At 42.0% G+C, this 26,904-nt stretch overlaps 1 protein-coding gene across 10 annotated transcripts in view; it reads right to left on the bottom strand.

Moving 5' to 3' along the window:
- Nucleotides 1–19,272: 19,272 nt before the first annotated feature.
- LOC103158866 (PHD finger protein 20-like protein 1) overlaps nt 19,273–26,904 on the bottom strand; it is a 61,481-nt gene continuing 53,849 nt past the window's right edge. For 6 of the 10 annotated variants that reach the window (XM_035449631.1, XM_035449633.1, XM_035449627.1 and 3 more), the window contains 3 exons: nt 24,311–24,665; nt 22,982–23,147; nt 19,273–21,296 (listed from right to left, as the gene is read on the bottom strand). In XM_035449631.1, coding sequence (XP_035305522.1) covers nt 21,154–21,296; nt 22,982–23,147; nt 24,311–24,665 — 664 coding nt within the window. In that variant the 3' untranslated portion in view covers nt 19,273–21,153. The remainder of the gene's footprint in view (nt 21,297–22,981; nt 23,148–24,310; nt 24,666–26,904) is intronic. The other 4 variants (XM_035449630.1, XM_027431591.2, XM_027431589.2 and 1 more) reach the window with 2 other exon arrangements.

Consider the following 26,904-nt stretch of genomic DNA (forward strand, 5'->3'; position numbering starts at 1 on the left):
CTTCCTGCCCCCTCCTGGGACAAAGGGACAGGACTGTGTCCTGCTTGAGTCCCATGGAGCCTTTTATAGCACAGAGACGAGTACTGCTCTCAAGTTCGAGGACACTTGACAGGGCAGCAGTACACCTTGTTTTCTCAGCAACGCCCTCTACCTGGGTCTGCTCCCCCTAAGAATACTCAAGTGGTCAGGAAGGTGACCACTCCAGGCTTTGGGGACAAGAAATGGGAGGGTGACACTAAAATCCCTCTTTACAGGCAAATGACAGAGCTATGTACCCTCAGGAGCGACAGAGTGGGATTGTACATTGTGAAGGATGAAATGTCTCCTCTTTTGCTCCTGATTCTCTCACTGCCTCCTCTCTCTCTCTCTCTCTCTCTCTCTCTCTCTCTCTCTCTCTCTCTCTCTCTCTCTCTCTCTCTCTCTCTCTCTCTCTCCTCCCTCCCTCCCTCCCTCCCTCAGTGCAGAGAGATCCAGTCACCCTGGGAAGTTGGGAAGAGGACAAATGACTGAGACAGGCTTCCTGCAAAGATGTTTCAAGGTTGTGCACAGCCCCCACTGCCCGTGCTGGAGGGGCCCTGGCGACCCCGTGCTCTGTAGGGCCAGCAGCCCCTTTCCTGTTGGGGCGGCGGGGTCATCACAGCCCTGTGCGCCCCCCATTTGCAGAGTTTCCAAGGCAGACGCCTTTGAGGGTGGGAGGGTGGGTTGTTCCTCCTGCCTGGTACCACTGCCCAGGTCGGCAAGGCGGGCCGAGTGCTGAGTCACTGTGCCTGGCTCTGACTCCGGGAAGGTGACCCGGCCCAGATGCTCGCTGGGGGGGGGGGGAGGCTCTGCTCCAGTGGGTCTGGTGCTTGAGCGGTCTTAGGCATGAGCCGTGAAGCAGGATGAAGAGGGCTCTGGGGGAGAGGGATGGGTGCTCTACGCCAGGACTCGCTTGGGAGGCGGCTGAAGTGGGTGAGTGTGAGCTCAGCACCGGGCAGAGCAGCGCGGGCTTCGGTCCACACCACAGCTGCCCCGCCCCGCCAGAAGAGGGTTTGTCCCCACCAGGGCAGTGGAGCAGAGCAGGGCCTTCACTCTCCAATGAAGCTGTCTCCTCACCGTGACTCAGCTCCTCAGCCCTGCTGGACTCACTGAGACCCAGAACACGGCTTCCATGGTAACTCCGCGAGCTTCCATATCCCGCTCAGGCCTCCTCAGTGGCTCAGTGGTACATGCAGCACTAATTCTATTAGGTCTTGATAATAAAAACCCAGGGACAGATAACGGGGTCAAAGCTGAAGACCAGAGAAGCAAAGTGGCCAGTCACTAGAGAGTTCTCACCTCTACCAATGCTCAGACCGGAAAGGGAGATCCTGTCCTCAGACTGCACTGAGCTCCTGTCTCTTCCCGCCTTATATTCCTCTCTAGTGCTGGGAATAAAGCTGTGGGATCCCAAGGGTTGAGATCATCTTTGTGTGAGCTCTTTTTCTCTTTCAGACTGGATCAATTTCGTGTAGCTCAGGGTGGCCATGAATTAACAGAGATCCACCTGGGATTAAAGGTGTGGTCACCACTGCCTGGCCTCTGTGGCTGTGGTTAGCTTTGCGCTCTGATCTTAGTCAAGATTTATTTGTTAGAACATAAACCAAGTGTCACTACAGGTACGGGCAGGCACTCCTTGGTTCTGAAGGAAATGGCCCAGCCTTCTTTTTGTCTCCTTTCCCTAACATAGAGCCTCTACATAATTAGACATGCTGCAAGATGGAAAATGCAGTCTCTCGAGTACACGGGGAGACGTTACCAATGGAACTTCACACACCTCCACCTCGGTGGAGTCCACCAGTGTCTGTGACCCTCCGAGGGAACTGCTTACCAGTTCCCAACTTCCTGTTTGTCACAGTATTATTGGACCCTTGATTCTACCTCTTTCTCACCCACCCACCCTGTGACTCAAATCCACATGTATGCTTCCTTTTCTTGGGTCAGCTGGGCAGTAACAAAGCTTTTTAGCACTTAACTTCTATATCCAGAAAGATGGGGTAGACACACTTTTCCATATACCCCTTAAGAGCGGCTGAAACTGGGGACATCACCTGAGAACAAGCATAAGACGACGCTGAAAAGGAAGACAGGATAGTTGCCCACAGGACCAGAGGAGTGTGTGGTGGCAAACTCCTGGATTTTAATTTCAGCCTCATTCAAAAAAGCTTGCAAGTCACAAATGTCATTGAACACAGATAAAACCCAAACAACTGATCAGAAAAGCCTCCCAAAGCCAACATCCCAGGAAATATGGGCCAGCCTGGCACGATAGAAACTCTTAGAAAATAACCTCCTGGCAAGGGCAGCCATTGCAGAAAAACTCCACTCAGCTACCTCTGAGCCAACAAAAGCCAAGTAAGGAGCCAGGATGTCTGCCCTGCTGGGAAATCAGGACACCCCTCCCTCTGGTATCAGTGGAACCCCCAGGGGGCCAATAAGCTGCCTCTCCTTCCACTAGGGTGGTGTCAGAAGAGGTCTAGAGGAGAATCAAGACTTTCCCCCACATGCCGCAGTACCAGGTCATGTCCCTGTGGTGCCAGTTAGGAGTGGGTAGAGAACACCCTAAGCCTCCTACCAGGAGGCATTAGCAGAGGGCAGAAGAAGGCCAAACTCTCTGCTAGATCACTGGAGACTGGAACAGGGAATTCAACTGCAGTCGCACCAGACAGTAGAGGCTGTGCTCAACCTTCCTGCTCCCTCATGTCCTCCTCTCCCCTCCTCTTCTCCCCTTCTCTTTCTCCTAACTCCCTCTCCCCTCCCAGCATGGTTCCAATTAGCTCCGGGGATCTTCTCCCTTTCCCCTTCGCCAAGGGACCATGTATGTCTCTCTTAGGGTCCTCCTTGTTTCCTAGCTTCTCTGGAGGTGTTGATTGTAGGCTGGTAATCCTTTGCTCTATGTCTGAAATCCACATATGAGTGAGTACATACCATGTTTGTCTATTTGTGACTGGGTTACCTCACTCAGGATGGTTTCTTCTAGTTCCATCCATTTGCCTGCGAATTTCAAGATTCCACTGTTGTTGTCTCCGCCCCCCCCCCTGAGTAGTACTCCATTGTGTAAATGTACCACATTTTCCCTATCCATTCTTCAGCTGAGGGGCATCTAGGTTGCTTCCAGGTTCTGGCTATTACAAATAGTGCTGCTATGAACATGGTTGAACAGATGTCCTTGTTGTATGAATGTGCACCTTTTGGGTATATGCCTGAGTGAAATAACTGGATTTTATGAACAGACTGATTCCCATTTTCCAGAGGAACCTCTGAATAAGGGGGGCTCATGGACCCCAGACTGACAGCTGGGAAACCAGTATAGGACCGACTCAGACCTCTGAATTTAGGTGTCAGTTAGGAGGCCTAGGCAATCTATGGGGCCTCTGGTAGTGGATCAGTATTTATCCCTAGTACATGAATGGACTTTGGGAGCCCATTCCCTATAGAGGGATGTTCTCTCAGCCTAGACATATGGGGAGGGTCCAGGCCCTGCTCCAAATGATATGACAGACTATGAAGATCCCCCATGGAAGGCCTCACCCTCCTTGGGGAGCAAAAAGGGGATGGGATAGGGGGTTGTTGGGGGGCAAGGGAGGAGGGGAGGGAGAGGAAACTGAAATTGACATGTAAGGCAAGCTTGTTTCTAATTTAAATTTTAAAAGGGGGGAGAAAGATGCACACTACAATGAATTGGATGCAGTAAACACCAATAATATCTTCTTGGGAATACAGAGGTTTGTGATGGTGGCAGCCCAATCAGTCTGAACAAAGGTGACTTTCCTCGCCTTTGGCATCTTGATTTCTGTTTCCTCTCAGAACACCATGAGCTACAGTGAAAATGAATGCTCCTAGCAACTTTAAGCACACTAGTTCCATCTTCCATGCTAGCTGTTGTCGTGGATTTTGGTCTGAAAGTTTTATGTCCCTTAAAGAGCTTAAGCTCAGGAATCCCTCCATGTGTTCTTGAGTGTTTTAAGTAGGTCCACCACTCTCAGATCAAAGACACTTCTGAAGGCAAACATTGGATGCTCCTGAAGACAGAGCTCTCCACCCTAGGTGAGTCTTTCTGCAGGAATGGGTGTGGCCCTGACGTCTTTTTCATCATGGTTCCTGCCTGAGATCCAGTAATTTAAGCAGTTTCCTAAATCACTCCCTGGTGTGGCTACCTTGATTGTCAACTCCAGGGGATTAGAAATCGCCATGGAAACAAAGCTCTGGTGATGTCTGTGAGGGGGGTAGGGTTAACTGGGGTGAGAAGACCATCTGAAGAAGGATGGCATACAAAAATCATGGCATGCAGTGAAATCTGCCAAAGCCTGAAAGACAATTCATAGCTTTACGCACCTAAAATAGAAGGAATTCATATCCAAAGTCAGCTACTATAGCTTCTACCTCAAAGGGTTAAAAAAAAATGAATCCAACGAAATAAGGAAATTTTAAAATATCAGAGAAAAAATAAATGAAATAAAAACCGCAATAGGAAAACGAAATACAGGAATAAACAGCTTCTTTAAAAAGAAAGAAAGAAAAGAAAAGAAACCAAGATTGAGAAGCCTCTAGGTAGACTGCTAAAGAAAAGTGAGAAGGAAATAAAGAAAGAAGGAAAGAGGGAGGGAGGGAGAGGAGGAGGGAGGGAGAGGGAGGGAGGGAGGGAAGGAGGGAGGAATCACGAAGCTAGCTATAAAATCAAGAACAAAAGAAGACATCCCTACAGGTGTCAGTTTAAACTAAGTACTTATAAAGCATATTTGTGTAAACTACTATGATAGCTATGTAGACAACTAGATAGTACGCATAAATTTCTGGAAAGAAACAAACTTCAAAATAAAACTCAAAGAAATTAGAGGGCTGGAGAGATGGGTGTCTTGGCACCAGAACCCTGGCAGTTCACAACTTCCTGCAACTCCAGCTCAAGATGCCCTCTCCTGGCATCCACTGGCACCAGTGCTTATGTGTAGACATCCACACACAGATTTGCCTACATACAGATAGCTAAAAATAAAAGTGAGGTATTTTTGAAAAGAAAAAAAAGTTAGAACTCTGAATAGATGAATATCAATAAAACTGAATTTCCCACGTGGCTTCACTAACGAATTCTACTAACCATTTCAGCAAGACAAAAAAAGATGAACTTTAAAGTCTTCCAGAAAATAGAGAAGGGAATGTTTCATCTGACAAAAATCAGTATCATCCTGGTATTAAGGATAAACATTATATATATATAATAATTTCTCAGTATTATATGTGCATGGTTCTTAGTGGCATAATACAAAAGCAATATATAAACTAGATTACATATAATCACCAAGGAGAGTTGATTCTGAGAGTGCAAAGTTGATTTAACCTCTGAAAGTCTTACCATGATGAAAGACAAATGCATATGACCATGTATATAAGAATAAGGACAAATATAGACAGGCTTTAAAAAAAAAAAAAAAAAAAAAAACCAACACAGTACTAGCCCAACCACAAAAACCCAACTTTTATAATAAAAAGTCTCACCAAAGTAAGAGTTGAGAGTAAGTTCTGAAATCCAAGTTTTAAGAAGACCAAAACTTGTGGATGATACCACATTCCCTGTCAAAGGGACACATTCAAGCAAGCAAACCTGCGTAGGCCATAACCCTCCCACTATTCGTTTGCATAGGTTCATGGCCGCCTCATAACGCAGAATGCACCATGTCCAATTTCAAAAACCTTGGTAATCTCTTACGGTTCCAACGGTATTTAAACGTCCAGAGTGTCTTCCGAGACTGAAGGCACTCTCTTATATTTGAACCCCACTACAGACAAGTTGTGGGCTTCTAACACCCAATGGTGCAAAGTAAACATTGCTCTTCCAAATGGGAAGTATGGTGGCCTAGCAACGACTGCTCAGACCAAAAGCAGAATTCTAATCCACCAGGCGGAAACTGAATCACGAAGATCCGTGGCCACCATCTGAGGCTCACGATGGAGACGTGCAGGTTCCACAAGGGGCCTCTAGCCAGGCTGCCTGTAGCACACATCGCTTCCTTCTTGGGTGAGTCTACTCCATATCTGAATCTTTCCTCGGTGCGACATCCTACAGCCCTGGAATTCTCAATGTCTTGGGCTCCACACTCCCTCGCCTTCATAGCTTCCTGCGGTGGTTTATCCACAAGAGCCCCCTGGGACCGTAGTTCTATCAGCTTCTGTGCGCCTGTGCGCCGACTCTAGAAACCACCACCCTGAGATGTTGCTCTCAGGGAACAGGGGACCCCTTTTAGCGCTTTCCTCAGTTAGGGTTCTCTCCTTACAAGTTGGAGCCTTTGGGGGGTGGGTTTGCCTACTGTTTCTGTGGAGACAAGATGTTTCTCTTTAACTACACGGCTTCTTTTTCTGCACACACCCTAGTGGCAACTTTTAACTTGTTCAGGCTCTTTTTCTCTGCAAACTCCTCCTCCTCCTCCTCCTCCTCCTCCTCCTCCTCCTCCTCCTCCTCCTCCTCCTCCTCTTTTAGTCTTTCAGCCCAACTCTTGGCTGTTTTCCATTGTAGACTTGGATGGGAGCAGCAATCCTTAACCATGCCATAGCCTAAATACTCTGCTTTCTTGAAAAATTTCCACCAAAGAAATGAGTTTTTAAAAATCGTGTTCTCGTGAAAATGCTCAGGACATATGCAGAATGAGGACACAGTGTTTGGCTGCAATGCAGCAAGGAAACCTCTAGCCCATTTCTCACTAGGTTCCCTGTTCCCATTTCAGGCTTTATGAGCAGGTCTCCATTGCCTGCGTTTTCACAGCCTTGTGTTTCCCAAGCTACCAAAGTGGTCCATTAATATCTGCTTAAAGTAGTCAGGCAGTTTTTCAAGCCCAAAGTTGCAAATTCTTCTGCCTTCCTTGTTAGTACTCAGGCATCTGTACTGGCCTGTCTGTCCTTGGGGTTCTGACGGGATAGGCCCTCAGCTGCAGCCACTGAGAGCACCACCTGTGCACAGTCACCATGTTCCCTTTTAAAAGGGCCCCGCCCACCTCCTCCCTCCTTCTCCCTCCCTCCCTCCCCCCTCTCTGCTTCTTCCCCCACCTGTCTCTTCTCTTCTGCTGCTCTGGTCACCACAGGCCAGTCTCCCTCCTCTCCTCCCCCTTTCCCCATTCATTTTTTCCCCAATTAAAAAAAAAAAAAAACCCTCCACATGAGCTCTGTCAAATGGTATCTTTCTCTTTCTCACCACTTTTAAAATGGCAAAATTCCTCTCACAAACCAAGTCTCAAATTCTTCTATCTTCCTTCCATAAATCCAGTTTCAGAGGCTGAAAAACCACACAGCCATATTTATCACAGCCATGACGTCACTTCTGCACCGGTATTTTCAATCAGTTACTCTTTCAGTGGCTGATAAAATAGCCTGAGAAAAGCAACTTGATGAAGAAAGTGTTCACATTTAGCTTATGGTTGGAGGGGAGGGCTGTCGTTCACGGAAGGCATGGCACCAGGAGTGTGGGGCAGCTAATCAGATCAGAGAGCAGACAGGGATGGATGGCAGTGCTCACCTCCTTTCCTTCTTTATTTGGCCAATGACCCATCCCATGAAACGATGCCACCACATTCGGGATGGGTTCTCTTACCTCAATCGACCTAATCCAGATCATCTCTCATGGGCATGCTCAAAAACTAGTCTCTTTGATGACAGCTGTTATGAAGCTATCAATGTCCACTATCACGGTCTGCGTAGGTACTTTTGATGAGAAATCAAGTAATGATGATTATATGGGTTTATTTTGTACTTCCCCTAATTATTTCATGCCATTTTCCTGCTGATGGCAAACTGTCTTAGTTTATGTGCATTTGCAGGACAGTTTGAATTATTTTTAACCTTAAAAAATTCTGTCAATTCTATTTTCATCTCCCCCACCACACACACACACACACACACACACACACACACACACACGTGTACAGTACCCATATGCAGACTACACACACACACACACACACACACACACACACACACGCACACACGTGTACAGTATCCATATGCAGACTACACACACACACACACACACACACACACACACACATGACAGTACCATATGCAGACACACACACACACACACACACACACACGTACAGTACCCATATGCAGACAGACAGACAGATACACACACACACACACACACACACACACACACACACACACACGTGTACAGTACCCATATGCAGACAGACAGACAGACAGACAGACAGACAGACAGACACACACACACACACTAAATTTAAGACCAACGTAAAACTTTTATTCCTTTATCATAATATATCACATTAATTTCTGAGTATAAGCAAACCACTTTCAAGCTTGATAAATGACTTTATATAGCTAGATTAGGCTTCCTAGTATTTGCTAAGGATTTTGTGTCTGTGTTGAGAAGGGAAATACACCGACCTGCAATGTTCTTTCTATTATCTTCTCTTCCTTCTAGTTCTAAAACACTCGATCTCAAAATTAGAAGAGTGAAGTTCCTTTCTTGACACTGTTTACACGTAATTATCTCTTTAAAAGGAATAGAATTCACATTTAGGCCTGGGTTTCCATCAAGCAAAGATTTTAAAATTCAAATTCTGTTTCTTTCTCTTTTGGTAAAAACAAATTAAGTTTTTTGTTTTTTTGAGACAGTGTTTCTCTGTGGATTTGGAGACTATCCTAGAACTAGTTCTTGTAGACCAGGCTGGTCTCGAACTCACAGAGATCCATCTGCCTCTGCCTCCTGAGGGCTGGGATTAAAGGCATGCGCCACCAACGCCCAGCTACAAATTAAGTCTTATACAAGCCCCTGGAGCACCTTTTCTATCCCATCTAAGCCTCAGTTGGGTGTAGTTGTTCAAAAACTCTCTTTCCATGTCCATCTCCTATTCAATATTTTTTATGTTCAGGTAGGACTTTATCAGTCATATCGTCCTGTCCAAAGAGCTAATGTTCTGATTTAGACATTTCCCAAATGTTTGTTCAATAGTATGTCATCAGTTGCAGCATATATAATTTACTTTGCTTTTTCGTATTATCTTCTTTTAAAAACTATTTTATGTGTGTGAGGGTTTTTCCATGTATATATGTATATATGTTTGTGCAGCACACGTATGCTTGGTCCCTATGGAGGTCAGGAGAGGGCGTCAGAGTCACTGCATCTGAAGTAATGAATGGGTTTGAGCTGTCGTGTGGATGCTACAAACCAAATCTAGATCCTTTCAACCACTAGTTCCAAAACCTGCTCTCAACTGTTGGACCATCTTTCCAGTTCTTACAGTTCCCTAAGACGGAATCTTAGATCAGTGATTTTGTACATATTTTCTTCTTAAATATGAGCGTTTCAAGCCATGATTTCCCAGCACTGAGCTAAATGTAAGTAAGTGTGCATACAGAAATGTAAATCTAGACTTCACATCTGAGAGAAAGCATACTGTATTTGTATTTGTGAGTCTGGCTTATTTTGCTTAACATAATGATTTCCAGTTCTGTTTTCCTAAAAATGTTATAATTTCATTCTCCTTATTGCCACAGAAAACACTGTGTGATATTTACCATATTTTCTTTTCCCATCCATCCACTATGATGTCTAAGCTATTTCCATATCCTGGATATTCTAAAGAGCAAGTAACAAGCTTGGATATACAAAGTATCCTAGAGTTTTGCTGAAATGGAGTTCTTTGAATACACATTGGATCCTATGGTAGTTCTGCTTTCAGGTTTTTTGTTTTTGTTTTTGTTTTGTTTTGTTTGTAAGACGCCTCCAATCTGATTCTCACACTGGCGACAGCAGTTTACATTCCCATAAAAGAGTGACTAGGAATACCTGTCTCCACATCCTTGCAAGCACTTCCTGTTTTCTCTATGATAATCATGCTGACTGGAGTGAGGTAAAACCCCAAGGCATTTTAATTTTTAATTTTCATTTCGTCGGCAGCTAAGGATATTAAGGCACCTTCCCCCACCCCCCTCAAATATTTACTGGCCATTTCTATCTCATCCTGTGAGAGCTCTTTACCTCTTTAGGGGTTTGGTGTCTAGATTTTACAGTTTAAAAAACAGATTCCAAGTACAAGTACTAATCTCCCTTCAGACGCATCTTTAGCACGAGTTTCTATCATCCTGTCTCTCTCTGCTGATTTTTTTTTTTTTTTTTTTTTTTTTTTGCTTTCCAGAAGCTTTTTGTTTTCATACTGCCCCAGGCTCTGAGACTATTTCCTGTGCCACCTAAGGTCCTGCAGTGTTTTGTCCATTTTCCTCCAGCACTTTCAGAGTTTCAGGTCTTACACTAAGGTTTTTGACCCACTGGAACTATTTTTGTGCAAGGTAAGTGATACACGGTTTTGTTCATTTATGTATGGATAAATGAACAGTTTCCCAGCACTGAACTGTTTTAAATTTTCAAGAAGGGGGAATAGGTTTTTTTCAATGTGTGCTCTTGACATCATTGTCCTAGGTCCACTCTTCTACTCTTTAATCCACATGCATGTTTCTGTGCCAGTACCACACTGTTTTTATTATGATCGCTCTATAATATAATTTGAAATCAGGTATGGGAATAACTTCAGAAATTTTTTTTCTAAAAATTACATTAGCCTCTGGGAACATTTTTATATTTCCATATGAATTCTGGGATTAATTTTTCTATTTCTGTGAAGAATGCCGTTCAGATTTTGATGGGGGGGTCGCATTGAGTCTGTAGGTCACATTTGGTATTATAGCCATTGTTGTTTCTCTTCCTCCTCCTCCTCCTCCTCCTCCTCCTCCTCCTCCTCCTCCTCCACTTTCTTGTTCTTTTCCTCCTCCTCTTCCTTCTTCATCTTCATCATCTTCTTCCTCCTTCTGCCAATCCTTGAGCCTGGGAGATCTTTCATTTTTTAGTGACGTATTTTCTTTAGTGTCTAAAAATATCCACACGGAGGCTTTATTTTTATGTGTATGTGTGTTTCCCATTTTTGATTTGCTGATTTGGGATTAATTTATTCTTTGTGTTTTCTTGGGCACAGTTAACCTCTTTAGGTTTCAGTCTTCCTTCTAGCCCCTTCTTCGGGGCTAGATTTGTGGACAGATGTTGCTTAAATTTGGCTCATCAGGGAATGTCTTATTTTCTCCATCTATTGTGATAGAAAGTTTTGCTGGATATAGTAGTTTGTGCTGCCATCTGTGGTCTCTAAGAGTCTGTAGAACATCTGTGTAGGACCTTCTGGGTTTTAGAATCTCCACTGAAAACCCAGGAGTTATTCTAGGGCTGTCTTTATGTTATTTGATAATTTTCCCTTACAGCTTTTAATAGTCTTTCTTTGTTCTTTATGTTCAGTGTTTGATTATTATGTGCCAAGGACACTTTCTTTTTCTCGTCCAGTCTATTTGATATTCTGTATGCTTTTTGTAGCTTGATAGACATCTCCTACTTCAGGTTAAGGTAATTTTCTTTGATTTTGTTGAAAACATTTTCTGTGCCTTTGACCTGGATTTCTTCTCCTTCTTCTATTCCTATTACTCTTAGATTTGGTCTTCTTTACAGAGTCCCAGATTTCCTGGATGTTTTGTGCCAGGAGGGTTTATATTTAACATTTCCTTTGATCTCAGTATCCATTTCTTCTATCATGTCTTCAATGTCTGAGATTCTCTCTTCCATCTCTTGCATTCCATGGGTGAGGCTTGCTTCTGAGGTCCTGTTTGAGTACCTAAATTTTTCTGTGATGAGATTGGTGACCACCCCAATTGTCATCAGAGAACAGTCATCCAGTAACTGATGGAAGCAGATGCAGAGACCCACAGTCAAGCATTAGGCCAAGTTCAGGGAACACTGCTGGGGAGAGGAAGGATTGATTGTAGGAGCCAGAGGGGTGAAGGACATCACAAAAACCTCCACAGAAACACCTCACCTGGTTCATAGGAACTCAAGAGTCTGGACCAACAACCAGAGAGACTGCATGGGACCCACTTAATTCCTTTACATATATGTGACAGTAGCTTGGCCTACTTGTGGGACTCCTAACAATGGAAGCATGAGCTGTTGCTAATACGTTGGCTGGTTCTTAAGAACCTATTCCTAATACTGGATTGTCTTGCCCAGACCAAATACAAGGGGAGGTGTTTAGTCTTACTGCAACTTGATATGCCATGCTTTTTATTTTTTACTTATTTTTTTATAACCATGGGAGGCCTGTCTCTTTCTGAACAGAAACAGAGGAGTGGATTGAGCTGGGAAGGGAGGAGGCAGGAGAGAGAATGGAAAGGAAGGAGGGGGAAACTACAGTCGAGATGTAAGATAAGTAATAATAAAATATATGGTATTTTGTTTTTTGGTTTTTTTTGTTTTTGTTTTTTGGTTTTTCGAGATAGGGTTTCTCTGTGTAGCTTTGGAGCCTATCCTGGCACTCGCTCTAGAGACCAGGCTGGCATCAAACTCACAGAGATCCTCCTGTCTCTGCCTCTCGAGTGCTGGGATTAAAGTCATGTGCCACCAACGCCCAGCTGAAATATGTTTTAAAAAGAACTATATATGTAAAAACACATGCATAGATTATATTGATTCTATTTCTACTTTTCAGGTCTTAAACTGTTTTCTTCATTCCCTTCTACTCTTTGTCCTTCTACTGTTTTTTATAGATTTCTTTGATGGATTTATTAATTTCCTCTTCAAACGCCTCTAACATATTTATAAATGTTATTTTGAAGTCCTTGCCTTGAAGTCTACTGCAGAAGGGTTGCTGTTTTGTTTGGGTATCTTTTGGTCTGGGGAGAGGAAGGATTGATTGTAGGAGCCAGAGGGGTGTTTTTCATTTGTCTGTTTTTCATTTTTTCTTTTGTTTTTTTTTCCTTTAGAAATGGTGTGTGGGAAAGAACAACATGAAGCTGGGCAGGTCGGGAAGTGGGAAGGTTCTAGATTTTTGGGCAAAGGAAAGAATATCATCAAAATATATTTTGTGAAAAAAACACTTTTGTGTACTTGATTGTGGTGTGTTTGTGGATTTGAATGTGGCCTGTTTTAGGGAATATGCCATGAGTTGCTGAGGATCATCTTTTTATTCTCAACTACAGAAATAGATGTTTTTGTTAAGTACAGTTTAATTCTCAATTTTAGTTCCTGTGACCCAGCTACATGAGTGGGAATACTGAGAACTACCATTATTGTATGGAATCTATTCCATTATTTATGGTCATTTGTGTTTTATAAAATTGTGAACTCAATATCTAGTGACTATGTATTTCCTTGTCATGTCTTCATAAATTGTTCTACTATAATAGAATGGCTCTCTTCATCTCTTTTGGTTTTGAATTTAAATCTATTATTATACATCCAAATAGTCATTCCAGGCTTTTTTTTTTTTTTTTCAGCACCTATTCACTTGATAGCTATTTCCATCCCTTGACTACCAGTTTGGGAGTTTATTTACCAGTGAGGTGTATGTCTTGAGAACAGATAATTGGATTGTTTCTTTAGAATAGTGATTGTATTTCACTTATATTTAGAAGTTGGGGTACTGTATATGGTAAGTGTATTTTATTTTTCTATTTTCTACATATTTTAAATTATTTATTTTCTGAAAATATCATACATGCATACAATGTATCCTCATCATTCCACCCCTAGTTCTCCTTCCAACAACCCCCAGGACCTCCCATTACAACATCCTCCAAACTTAAGTCTTCTTTTTTTCCTCTAAGCACAATTAATGCTGCCCATATGAACACAGGCAAGGGGCCACCCACTGGGAAATGAGGAACCTACCAGTGTCCAAATTCCTCAAGAAAAGTAATTCTTCCTCACCCTGCAGTCATTAGCTGCCAACAGCTTTAGCATCCATCCATGCTAGAATTTTAACTGGCTTGCTCATACCATATAGGTCTTTTCTTATGTGGGTAAATGCAGCTACTGTCAATTCATGTGTAACAGATGTTATTTCCAGAGGACAACTGGTGTTGTCAGCATCCAAGTCTTGTTTAGGCAGCCATGTTGTTGAGAATTCATTCATGTGGTTTCTCTATTATAAACAGAAGGTAATCTTGCAGCATACTTTCTGATCTCCTGCTTCTTAAAATCTTTCTGCCTCCTCTTTCACAATGTATCATGAGCCTTATGTGTACCAAACTGTGGCTGGGCACCACACTGTCAATTATTCTCTGCATTCTGATCAATTGTGGCTTTCTGTAATGGCTGCTGTATGATGAAAAAACATTTATTTGATGAGAGAGATACATTTATCTGTGATTATAAGGTTAATAGAGTTAGGATTAGGAATTATACTGGCTTGGAAAAAATGACTGCTAAATTCTCCTTTCATATCCATGATCTCACTGGCCACATAGCTGATTATAATACCAGGTATGATTTCCTTCTTGTTGAGTGACCTTAAGACCAACTACACAGCTGTCAGTTACTGCCAAGTATAAGTCAACTATAGTATGGCTAGGGGCATCTTTCTGTGATGGGTATTATTGTGTTTCATGGGCATCGTAGCTGGGTAGGATTACTGATTATTTTCCTCTCTTGGCACTTTGCATACTACTTATTTTCTTGTACTTTTGACATCTTGATTATGTTTTGTGGGAGGTTTCCTTTGGCCATGTCTATTTGAGTCTCTAAATGTTCCTTGCATTTGGATGCTCATGTTTTTCTCTATGTGAAAATTTCAACTGTAATTTCATAAAACTGGTTCTACATGCCTTTCAAAATCTCACTGAAGTCTTCTATTCCATATATATTCTGAAGTTTGGGATCTTGATCATTTCCCAGAGTTCATGGATCTTGTGGTCATGCTTGTTTCTTTTTCTTATGTCTGATGTTTGAGTGTACTATTTCCTGAACTTACCCTCTAGCCCTGATATTCTTTGTCTATTTGGTTGAGTATATTGACATTTTCTACTGTTTTATATATATATATATATATATATATATATATATATATATATATTTCATTCTCAACATTTTAGTTTTTGTTTTCTTTGCTAAGGGAAAGGGGGAGTGGAGTAGAAGAGAAATAAAATGAGCAAAGGATGAGAAAATGAATAGAAAATACTTTCCAATAATGAAAAAGCCTGAAAACAAAGTTACATAAATGTGATAAGAAAAATATAAAACAAATACAGAAGAGCTTCTTTTTAACCAGATAAAGCTGCCAGGAGGTGGTGGTGTACACCTTTAGTCCCAGCACTTGGGAGGTAGAGGCAGGTGGATCTCTGTGAGTCAGAGACCAGCCTAGTCTACAGAGCGAGTTCCAGGATAGCCAGTGATACACAGAGAAACCCTGTGTCAAAACACACCCCACCACCCCAAAAGATAAATTCAAGACAATATATGTATGATAAAAAGAAGGATGGTAGAGGCAAACAGAACATAAAAGAGATAAAGAAAAAAGGACGGACCAATAATGAAAAGGTACATCAACAAAATCAGATGAATTGATGAAAGGGCATAAAAATAGAAACAGATTTGATACAAGAAGGTAAAAGCTGGTAAGCAAGGGTTAAAGGGGGCAAAAAGAAAACAAAGGGGAAGCATTAGAGTGATTTCCAAGCTCTAGACTGTGTTTCAGGCATGGGTCAAGGGAAGGCCAGCTGAAGTTGTTCGTTACCTCACAAGTGGCTTCATGTCCACCTAAGTGTCTTCCTTATTTGTACATGAAGGAAGCTACCACAAAAGAGATCTGTGTAGGCTCAGGACCTGTCTTTGTACTTTCTAAAACCTCTAAGTACTGGTCAGCCTGCTGCAGGGTGGATGTGGATGAAATGTATTCTGCGGGATCTTCACAGGAAGCAGATTTGAGGTGGGCACCTTAGACTAGTATAGCCAACACCATACTCAGGGTCTTCAAAACTCTCAGGACTACAGCACTGAATCGACATCACTGGTTCCAGCTGATCTCAGACTCAGGGTTATCAATCTGTGGTGGTTTGAATGAAAATGGCCCCCATAGGCTCATAGGGAATGGCACTGTTAGGAGGTGTGGCCTTGTTGAAGGAAGTGTTACTGGGACTTGACTTTGAGGTTTCAAATGCTTAAGCCCTGTCCCATGTCACTGTCTCTTCCTGCCATCAAGAATCTGGATGTAGAACTCTAAGCTACTTTTCCAGCACTATGTCTGCCTGTGAGCCACCATGATAATAATGGATTAAACCTCTGAACTGTAAGCCATCCCCAATTAAATGCTTTCCTTTATAAGTGTTGCTGTGATCATGGTACCTCTTCACAGCAATGAAAACGCTAAGACACAACCTCCCAGGCTATTTGTTCCTAACCATCAAAGGCAGGGCTACCTTTCTTTACGCACTTAAGTCTGGGCAGACCTTGTTTGCCACCTAAGCTTTTCAGTTTGGTAGCACTCTCCACAAAGGCCTCCCAAGGCTGTCCTTCACCTTAGGAATGTAGCAAGTTAAATTCATACAGGTTAGTGACATGGCCCATTTTAAACACATTCTCCAGATGGCACCCATCTAGTGATAAACAGGATCCCTTTTCACTGATGATCTGACTACAAGAGCATGTACTGTCTCACCAAAACCTGCAGCTGGATTTAAGGCTCTGAAGGCTATAAACTTGTCCCCAGGGTAGGACTGTCAGTCTCCTCACCAGAGCCACCTGGCTTACCTTTTTGATGAAGCTCTGAGGAAGAGGTGCACTGCTGGATACTTACTTAGTTTACCCTTTTCAGCACACTGCCCCCCATCTTTTCTTACATACCTCATACTGGTCTAACTGGTCTATCACCATCTTAAGGAGGACTTCCAAGTTCTCTAGCGGTTAGAGTTTGCTTTTCCTTATTCTGGCTCACAGGCAGGAAGCCTCTAGTCTGTCATGTTCTTTCAAAAGTAATGTTGGTAAGCAACAAAACCACCCGAGTGCATAGGATTCAACTGCATACATTTACTAATGTTCTAACTGACTAACTATAATGTCAACATTTATAAGGTGGAAATTACACACTGCATCTAGGATGGATTTAAAAGGGCAGAGTCAAAGCCCTGTTGCTTATAGCAGTGTCCTAATTCTGCTTATTTGCTTTCTCTCTTCCATTCCCTTCACCTTTCCCTGCTACTGGCTTGTTCAGATTTTGTTTCTAATAAACCAAGTACACTCAGGAGTCTTGTCTTGGGCTCTACTTTCTAGAGGTTCTAGTCAAATTCAAGAGAACACAGTTTCAAAGGATATATACCATCTATTTCTCCTCCTCTATCACATTAAGCATGTTAACTTAATGGCCTGCACACAGACAGCTCTCAACTCTTTAACTCTCAAAGCAAAGTTCTAAGTTAGGCATGTTCCTATCTACAGACAAGGAAATCAATGATCAGAGTAATCACACTGCTAGTAAGCTTCCAGAAAACCTGAAATCACAAAACCTGTGCCTGTTCTAGCATAGCAAGTTATCATACAGTGACAGAACTCCTCCCAAGTTTGAAAACACAGGAGCTTTTGGCAATGAATTACTCCTCATTTAGGAAGAGGAACCCAAGACTTCAGAGACATCAGCAAGTGAAGATCTTCCACAAAGGGAAGTAATTAATATGCATGCCAGAGTTGGAAATGAGCAGAATCCTAAGAGTCAGGCTCTGTTGCATGCATCTGAGAACAGGTCAGGTCAGCTTGCATACATTCCCCATCACACAGACCCAACACAGTTTGCTCTAGACCCTAGAGGTTTCACAGCACAAAACTGACATGATGAGAATAGCCAAGGAAACATGCTACACAGACCACGAGAACTGCTTTCTTATCCAGGAGGTGTCTGAATGTAAACCTGAACTTTATTTACCACACTCACTTAGAAAACTATTATTCTTACCTGTCCTCTGAAAGAATTTAAGACACTAGGAAGCCTGTACAATGCCTGGCATGGAACAGATGCTTACTAAGTGCAATTTGTCTACTCTGTCAATGAGAGGTTTGAAGACTCAGAATGAAAACAAAGCTGGAATGACAGAGGCAAGAAAAATTGCCTCATACCTCCATGACCTTACTTACAATGGGTTTCCAGCAGGCTCAAGGAAGACAGCATCATTGTTTTAAGGAATCACTACACGTGGTGATGAAATGACTGTTAAATGCTGACTCTGCATGCCAAGTATAGAGTGACGGGATGATATTAACAACACGGTTTATTAGGGAGAAAGAAGCATGCTTCATTTTGAACATGTGAAGCCTGCACATTTTAGTATGAGTATGGAGTTGAAATAATGTAGGAGCAGGGGCTTTCCTTGAAATTCTAGGAATAACAAGTTCCTCTAAGGAGAAAGTGCATTACTTCGACAGTCAGTGGAACCACAGACAAACCACAAGGAAGTATAAATTTATTTGCCAGCAATTATAAGGAGGAATCCCACCACCGAGGCTTGTTCTCTTCTGTCTGTCTGGCCACTGAAGTATTATTTTGAAAGAAACACCCTCTCCAGTTCATCACTCCATTCCAATACAATGATTCGAAGACTAAAAGCAAAGACAAATCTTACCTGACACTTCTCAAAATCGATTTGCTTCTCCACAGTTAATTCTCTCAAAGAAAAGTTCTGCCCTCTATAGCTGCTAACGGGCCTCACACATTGTTTTAGGCTCCATAGTCACTGGGTATGTGCACACAATCTAATACATCCTTTAAAGATCCAAATTTAAGAGTTAACTTTCTCACTCATTGGCAAGTAAGCAAGCAGAACATTTAACATTTTCTGTTAATGAAGCACACAGTTTGCTGGCTGCTAACAAAGTGACTGAAACCTGAGATGCAGGTTTAGTGTTCATTACTGCAAACACATGGGAAGGAACACAGTTTGGATTTGGTGTTTTCTTGGCTACTGGGACTTTTACACTTTATCATGACACATTCTTGGCATGAGAGTTAGATCTAAACATGAACTTCACTACTGTTTCATGTACAATTTAAGCACATAGCTTGAAGACACTGTACACTGCATCCTTAGTGAGCTTGTATGTGACAGCGATCCTGTCCCGTGAGATGACATGCTGAACTTTCCACCTGTGGCACTCCACACTTGACATGCACACTTTTGTGTTAGAACACCAAGTCTGTACTACAGCACTAGTCATTACTCTAACCAAGGTCACCAGAACGGAGAGGCCGAGTATAGCTGAATGCAGAGTTCATCTGCATATATGACAAGAATCAAGACACCACCACTATCCCAGGCTAAGGACCTGAAAAGAAGATGTAAATTCAATGCCTAAGCTTTCATGACAGAAAACTTTTAGAGCCACCATTTTAAAACACAAATCAGCAATACAGTATCAATTCTGAAACACAGACATTAGTAAATTTACTCCACACATGGGTTATAGGCACTAATTTTCACTTTAATATGCAAATTTAAGCAATTACCCACAATGACTTCTGCTAAAGCATTCATCAGTAGGATCTTTGACAAGGTTTAGGTATCACAAGTAAATACAGAGGGCTATACTTTATGTATGGTGATCTTTGGCACATTTGTCAGTTGGAAAATCTCAAAAGGCAATAAAAATTTCTCAATGTTTTGCACATTCTTTTAAACTTCACATCAAAACATAAGGCCGCAAAAAGGCAAGCTGAAATTTTAGGATATGTGTAATATTTTAATAGAGTTGTACATACAGTACCTTACATATAGAACAGTGTGTTTGCAAATTTAAATAATATCTGAATGTACAGTGGCATGAATTCTTATCAAAGATAAATTCAAGTTCACTTTCTGTCAGTTCTAAATGAGTTTATACAGATTGCTAGAACTGACAAACAGAATGAGGCAAAAAAAAAAAAATTCAAGTGTAATGTCATCAAATAGCCTCCTCTTAACAGTCTTTTCTCACGCTTTAAAAAAATTTCAAGACCTGTACATACATTTTTAGTTTTTAAAAACAGTCTATTAAAAGGTAACATTTTATGTTAACCCCGATTTGTGTAGTCTATAGTAATAAAACTAGATATGTGTGATATAAATATGTGTTGGTTATGTACATATGTACGTTGACTATTCAAACAAGGGGACGCACTTACACATACCTGCGCATGTGGCACTTGGGGGGTGCACACAACTCGCACCAGGACTGGCAGACAGTAGGACCTAGGCTCAAAAATCCAGCAAGAGCTGAGTAAGCAACTTAGTTGCCTTTGGTTTCATAAATCTGTCCATTTATGATCAAAACTAAAATTTTTGTGTATATTTATCTTTTAAAATAAAATTTATCTTCAGAATGAAGCTTTTCCAGTATTCCACTACTAGCAGTTAGATTACTTTGATATTTTTGTCACTCCTCATCCCAGCTGAGGTTTACAGTTTTTATTTTATTTTTTTCAAAAGGCAAACACACCAAGTGTATCCAGGATCAAACTGTATGCTGAAGGCTGGACGCTGCCACTCACCTACACGGGGCACACACTGCACGTGGTGTACAGGACTGGGTGGGCTAATGGCGTTGCGTACATACGGCAGGCGGAAGGACTCCTGTGATATTCAAATCCTCTTTCCAGCAGTGTCAACATTTGGCACACTGGGCCCTTCGGCAAGCCACTTTGTTTTAAGGAGCACAATGCTCGCAGTAGATTCCAATTATTTGGTGGGTTTCTTAAAAATACATTCATAATGAAGTTAGAATTCCACAATTGTTTCCCCCAAAGTGAGATTTCCATTGTCAGTTTTCTGATTAAATACATTCATCACCCAAGAAACAGCTCATGATCCCGCAGAAGTTTAAATAAGCTAAGTCTCTTTGCAGCTGTATCCAGCTGCTGAGGAGGCAATTCTCAGAGCAAATCTGAGCAACTCTCCAGAACTCGAGTTTCCTTATAGTGTGATTTTGGCCAAATGCTGGTTTATCAACATGGGCGTCTCTTCTAGAAATCTATATAAGCACACCGTGTTTCTGTCTATAGGCATCTTGAGCTTCATGAAAGCAACTCTGAGAACCCTGCCAATTCCATTCCTTCAGTACAGTTTGTAGTCTACGCACTGATTCTTGGCATAGACAGCATTATCACTTGCAGCTTGCTCACTCATTTTTAATATTAGCTTCCTTGATAGAGTTGGTCTTCATCTTCCTTCCAAGATGCCATACTACTGATGTCACAAATCAGTAAATGACCAAACATTACTATGCTTTTTGACTATCCACTCAGCAATAAGAAGGTCTCAACTGAAGAAAGACCCATTGTTGTCACTGAGTGTCTACCATTGTTATACAGAGCAAAGAGTTGCAATTTGTTGTACTTTGCCCACATCAAGTAAGAGTTGTTTTATGTGGCGTTTAAGTTGGGGCAGTCTTGCAAGGGGATCTGGTGGCTCCAATTCCCCTGTGAAATCAAGCCAGCTCTCCAGAACTACAAGAGAAGGAAAAGTCAGTTATTTGGCATCGGGAAGAAGCCAGAAGACAATCAGCAGCAAGCCTGCAATGGTCGTCAGAAGGCCAATGCCCTTAATCATCCACCACAGTAGTTCTGACCCTCTGGGTCATCTTCACCGGCTATCTCAGACACTCTCTCCCCTCAGATACCAGGGATGGAACCCAGAGTGGGTGTTCCACCACTGAGCTACATACCCACACCCATTCCCTGCCACGATACATGTAATACACACCCACTACATTTAGAAAGTCTTCCCTGTAGTATATGTAATGTGCATAAATACACATACACATTCAGTAGTATGTCTCACTCACTCTCTTCTGCAACAGAACGTAACAGTTCCCCATGCCCCGCTCAAACTTTCTTACATCATCTTCTCCTTTGTGTGCATGTGTTTATGTGCAGAAACATGATTGTGTGTGCATTTCACAGAAGACAAATTCGATGCTGTTCTTCAGACTCCACCCACCTTTCCATTGGAGAGCAGGTCTCTCATTGGCCAGGGGTGCTGGCAAGTATCTAGGTTAGATAGCCACAAGTGCCAGGAATCAACCTGCCTGTGCCTCTCATCTCCTCACTGGGATTACAGTTGGGATTACGAGGGTATGAGGGAATGCCACCACACCTGGCTTTCATGGCCATGGCTTCCAGGAATCAGCACTTGGTCCTCACACTTGCAAAGTAAGTGCTTTCCCTTGGGCCATGTCCTCCTCATTAACAAAGGAAAGGTGTGGCAAATCCTCAGTGTCCTTCCAGGACCACTACCGTGATTGAAGCATTTAAAAATGTATGCAAGTGGACTAAAGTACTGAGTAGAATTCAATTACATGCTCAGTTTTCATTGTTTCCTTTAAAAACTGATTAAAATATATGGACTTGTTAAGATACAGTTTCATTTCTTCAAGAATCCACACAAGACAAACTAACCCTACCTAATGAAACTAAAATCAAATGCAAAATGCTTCTAAAACAGGTATCCACTTCCTCTCTTCAGGGAGAGAAAGGCAGAAGTACAGTGTGTCTCCCTTAGCACAATGGCGTGTTGACAGGGAGAGGACTAAGGGTGGAGGCAGGTTAGATCCATAGGTCAGGACAAAAATAGTCAAAGCAAAGGAAACATGTGAGATTGAGATTCCTGGAATTTAATCTAGTGTCTCAAATATAAAACGGGGGTATTTTCTTGTTTTATGTGATGATACAATTCACAAAGATATGAGAGAAATTATTTGAAAATGTGCATGTAAACTTACAGTTTACTTGCTGAACTTATAGGAATTAATTCTACTTAATAAATACTTGCCAGAGTGGAAATGAATATGCTTATGAATATGCTGACTTCAAAGAAAATATTCTTCAATGAAACTAGCAAACACTCCCCAAATATTCCATATTGAACCAGGCATATGGGCAGTATTTAATAAATATCCATGTTAAGAATAAAACAAAATGGACAAGAGACCACTACAAAGGACAATACTGCCACCTTGCATTGAGCCTATTACACCCTGGGTACGCTACATACAGCATAAAGTAAGAGACTGAGAGCAGCAGGCAGGCTGTGTATCTGTAGTTTGCATCCTACAACTTTGCTCCAAACAGCTTCTTCATAACAACACTACACACAGGGCATTAGTTACACCTGGGCTTTTTGGCTACATTACCATCTACTTCCTTTTCTATGAGGTCCATTCTGCTGGTGACTTCATTCTGCACGTTTTCTATGTGTGTAAGGAGATTTAGCTGCCACTGAAGATGTGAGTCTCCTGGGCCCTCTGTGCCCTTTTTCTCATTATAAACAAACACTTTATTCCCGGAAGCTGGATTCTTCTCCAAAGGACCAATGGGGAAAATAGAACAAAAACAGAAAAAAACAAAACACAGAGACCTGGATGAAATGTTACTTCCAAACGGGAAGGGTAGAGTAAAACCCATCACCCTACATAGGCAGGCAGATTAGTACTGGCTAATCTGACTCTGAGAAAGTCTTTGGAGAAAGTACCTGCACACAAACAAATTCCACCTCGTGTTCTTCCAAGCTAACGGTGTTGCTAGATCCCTCCTCAATGCCTTCCAGAGTGTGCCCCACAGGAGAAAGTCTTAGTAAAATGTGTGAAAGAAGTAAATGAAAACACTAATTCCATTCCATAACTGGAATGACTAGCGATGTGAACCATTTTCTTCCTTGATTAATTTTAACTGGTGACATAAATGGAGTGAAGGCAGAGCAGTGACTAGAAAAAAATCAAGTAAACTATAAAAGACTGGTTGAAAAGTCCAGTTAATGACAGACTGGCCTTCACCATTGCGGGTATACTGATAAGCTAAAGGAAACTACAAAATGCAAAATGTTTAAACACACACACACACACACACACACACACACACACACACACACACACACACGAAATCTGGATTTAGATTTTCCAAAGGAAATTGGTTTCATAGAAGGATATTAATTTGACAAAATAATTTACTACAAGTTTCATAAAATAAGCTTTCCAAATTCAGTTATGAACTTCTGGTGATGATTTTAAGAGCCAGTATAATAAAGGACTACTCTTAAAGTAGCCTTGCTAGTGGAAAATCAACAAAGCATTAGGGCCCATTTCAATCTCAGCACTAAGCTCGACAGGAGACATGTTTACAGTCAGTTACTGCATAATGGGATTGATATGTAGACAAATAGGCTACAGATTAGGAAAGACAGAAAGGAAGAAAATTAGGACACCATATATACCAGAATGGTCCCACACAAACTCATTTTTCCATATGGCATGGCTCATTAATTTCTGGAGACATCTAAGTGTGCTTATGGACTTTAGGGTAGCAGCTGAATGGATCATTAACAACTCAGTGTTTACATGGATAACGTTTTGTGGTGGAGAAAAGCTAAGACAATCTTTAAACAGGTATGTCTGTCTTAGCAAAGCCCAAGGACTAGGTGTGTTTGATTGGATCAGCACCTTGTCTTTTTCTACGGGAGCCATTACCTTCTCTGACACTCCAAGCTCTTTTGCTGAGGACAGAAAATGGCTTTTATTTCCCATGTGGAGCTCCCCATCTTCTTCGAAACTGCTAGCATCGTCATCATCCGAGCTTCCAAGCTCTGTGAGAGACTGGCAGTCCTGACTAAAGCTTTGTGGCTTCTGATAGCTGTGTTCACTTGTTATGTAAGTTCCTTCCATTTTCCGGGGTGGTTCTTTGTGGTTCTGTATGTATTTCTTTCCCTCTGAGTTAGCTATGTCCTGAAGTGTCAGTTTTTTCTCTGCTCCAACTACTATCTGATCTTGGTCTTTTCTCTTCCCAGAACAAGCCCAGAGATGAAGGTCCGGATGATGTTTATTCCTTAAAACAAAAAAAATGGAGAAATAACACTTCAGGAAAATAATGGCAATCAGCTAATAATTGTAATAAATTTGGTGAGAAAGAGGTTAGGAGCAAAGACAAAGTTGTTTTTAAGTTGATTCCTTTAGCATTTTATGCAAAACTCAAGCTCTGTCAGTTTTAAAGAAACACTACTCAGAAAATCAACAATGAACTTAATTCTGTTGATTAATGTCACCGTTTGATGTATATACATCTTTATAGACTTTTCACTGCTACTGTATGATGCCTAAACTTTCTGTGACTGTTATTTTATAACCTCTAGTCAATCAAAAAAGAGCCATCACTGCCCATGAGAAAAATACTACAACTAAACACACAAAAAGCAAAAGCCTATTTCAATGTAGCAACTGGAAATGCAAAATAATCTTGCTGACTCCTTCTATACATACAAACTTAAGAACAAGATGAAATAAGGGGCTGGCTCAGAAGCTACCAGCACTTCCAGTCCTTGCAGAGGACCTGGGTGGTTTAGTTTCCTGCACCACATCAGGTAGCTCACAACTGCCTATAACTCCAGTTCCAGGGGATTCAGTGCCCTCTTCTGGCACACACTCGATGTATGCACATATGTGTGGGAGCTAACACATACAAATAGAAACAAATAAATCTTTATATTTTATGTGTGCTTTTAAAAAGTATACTTTTAAAAAAATGTATACAAGTAGGACTCACCAAACTTTCCCTTTTTCCTAATCAGCACACAGTGGGCATCCTGCCACACCGGTACACACAGACCTCCTCTGGTCTTTAATGGGTAAACAGTATTAATTGCCACCTAGTGCCTCCCATTAACTCTCCACTGAGAGATGTGTATGACTGTGTCTCACTGCACACAAGTGCAATATTGCACACAGTAACTGCAGTCAAATCAATTTCCAGATAAGGAACTGCAGAACAGAATATATTTTTATTTTAGCTACTGTACAATTGGCCTCCAAAGGTTTGTTATTCATCCATCCCCTGTGCTCTACAGTAATGCTCAAGCTAAGCAGGGCTCTGTCAGAATTTAGTGCAAGGCCACTCCTTCTAAAGGCTCAATGATGGCTGCAAATAAATAATTTCTAAATGAGACTAATTAGTTTCCTTCAAGTATTTATATACCCATTTATAATTTCTCAGTTTATAATCTTTTATCTTTTAGACTTTCAGCAATCTAATATCCAGAAGACAGGCACTTAAAAGTTTCTATCAGTAGAAGGCATACTAGGAAAAAACCCAGTTCTCTGGCTGCACAGTCTAGTGGAATGAATCCTGTCAGTTTGGAGAGGTGACATAACCCTCTGAGAACCTAGGCCTAGGTCTAGGCCTGGTGGCACACACCTATAATCCTAATTCAGGAGGGCTTCAAGATCCAAGGCCTACCTAAAAAGAACGATAGGTTCAGTGTACACACAATGTACCAAGACAGGCAGGCTCTAATCTAGCCAGCAGGCAATGATGGAATCGCATCTTCCAGGGAAACTAGCTGTAAAAGACCACCATGTCTAAGAAATCACACTTCCCTTAGGGGCTGTGCTTGGGTACAGCTGGGATGGTTGGTCAGAGGCAGCAGGAAGACTCACACTGAAATGGAGGCCAATGTTCTACTTCATTGATGTGGACACTGCTATCACGTGTAAAGAATGAGCCAGAAGAAGGGTGGAGCCACAGACAAGGAAAGGTACTGAGAATTCTCAGGGGAAACTGGGCTGCCTGGCTGAGAGGACAGAGCAGGCAGAAGAGCAAGTCACAGGCACAGCACCCTCAAGAATCGCAGGGAAGGGTGTGGGGCCTCGAAAGGCAGAAGGGAGGAGGGAGCGGGAACCTCGGGAGAGTGAGCAGACCATCTGCTTCATGTCACATGAAGGCTCCTTCCTCTGTTCTTTGAGTAACTCTGACCTGGCATTGGAAGGGAATAAGCACAAGCCCTCAGAAATACCTAGACATGTAACGCAGAAGGACCTGGGCTTTCTTTCAGAGAGAACTGCCTGAGGCTAAACTATGGGCGTAGCAGGAAAGGTGACCGGGATCTGCTGCCTCCCTCACCCTCTCTGAGTCTTAAGCTAACCAAAGAGCACACCACTGCCGTCGAATGAGTTCACCACACACCATTATCAGAGAGTGAAAACAGTCTCACCACATCAGCTGCAGTTAGCTCTGTGCACACAACATTAGCTCTAAAATTTTTTGACATAGTAGGATGTGAACCAGATGGACA

Source organism: Cricetulus griseus, chromosome 10 (assembly GCF_003668045.3).
Source record: "Cricetulus griseus strain 17A/GY chromosome 10, alternate assembly CriGri-PICRH-1.0, whole genome shotgun sequence".
In the NCBI taxonomy this organism is placed as follows: domain Eukaryota; kingdom Metazoa; phylum Chordata; class Mammalia; order Rodentia; family Cricetidae; genus Cricetulus; species Cricetulus griseus.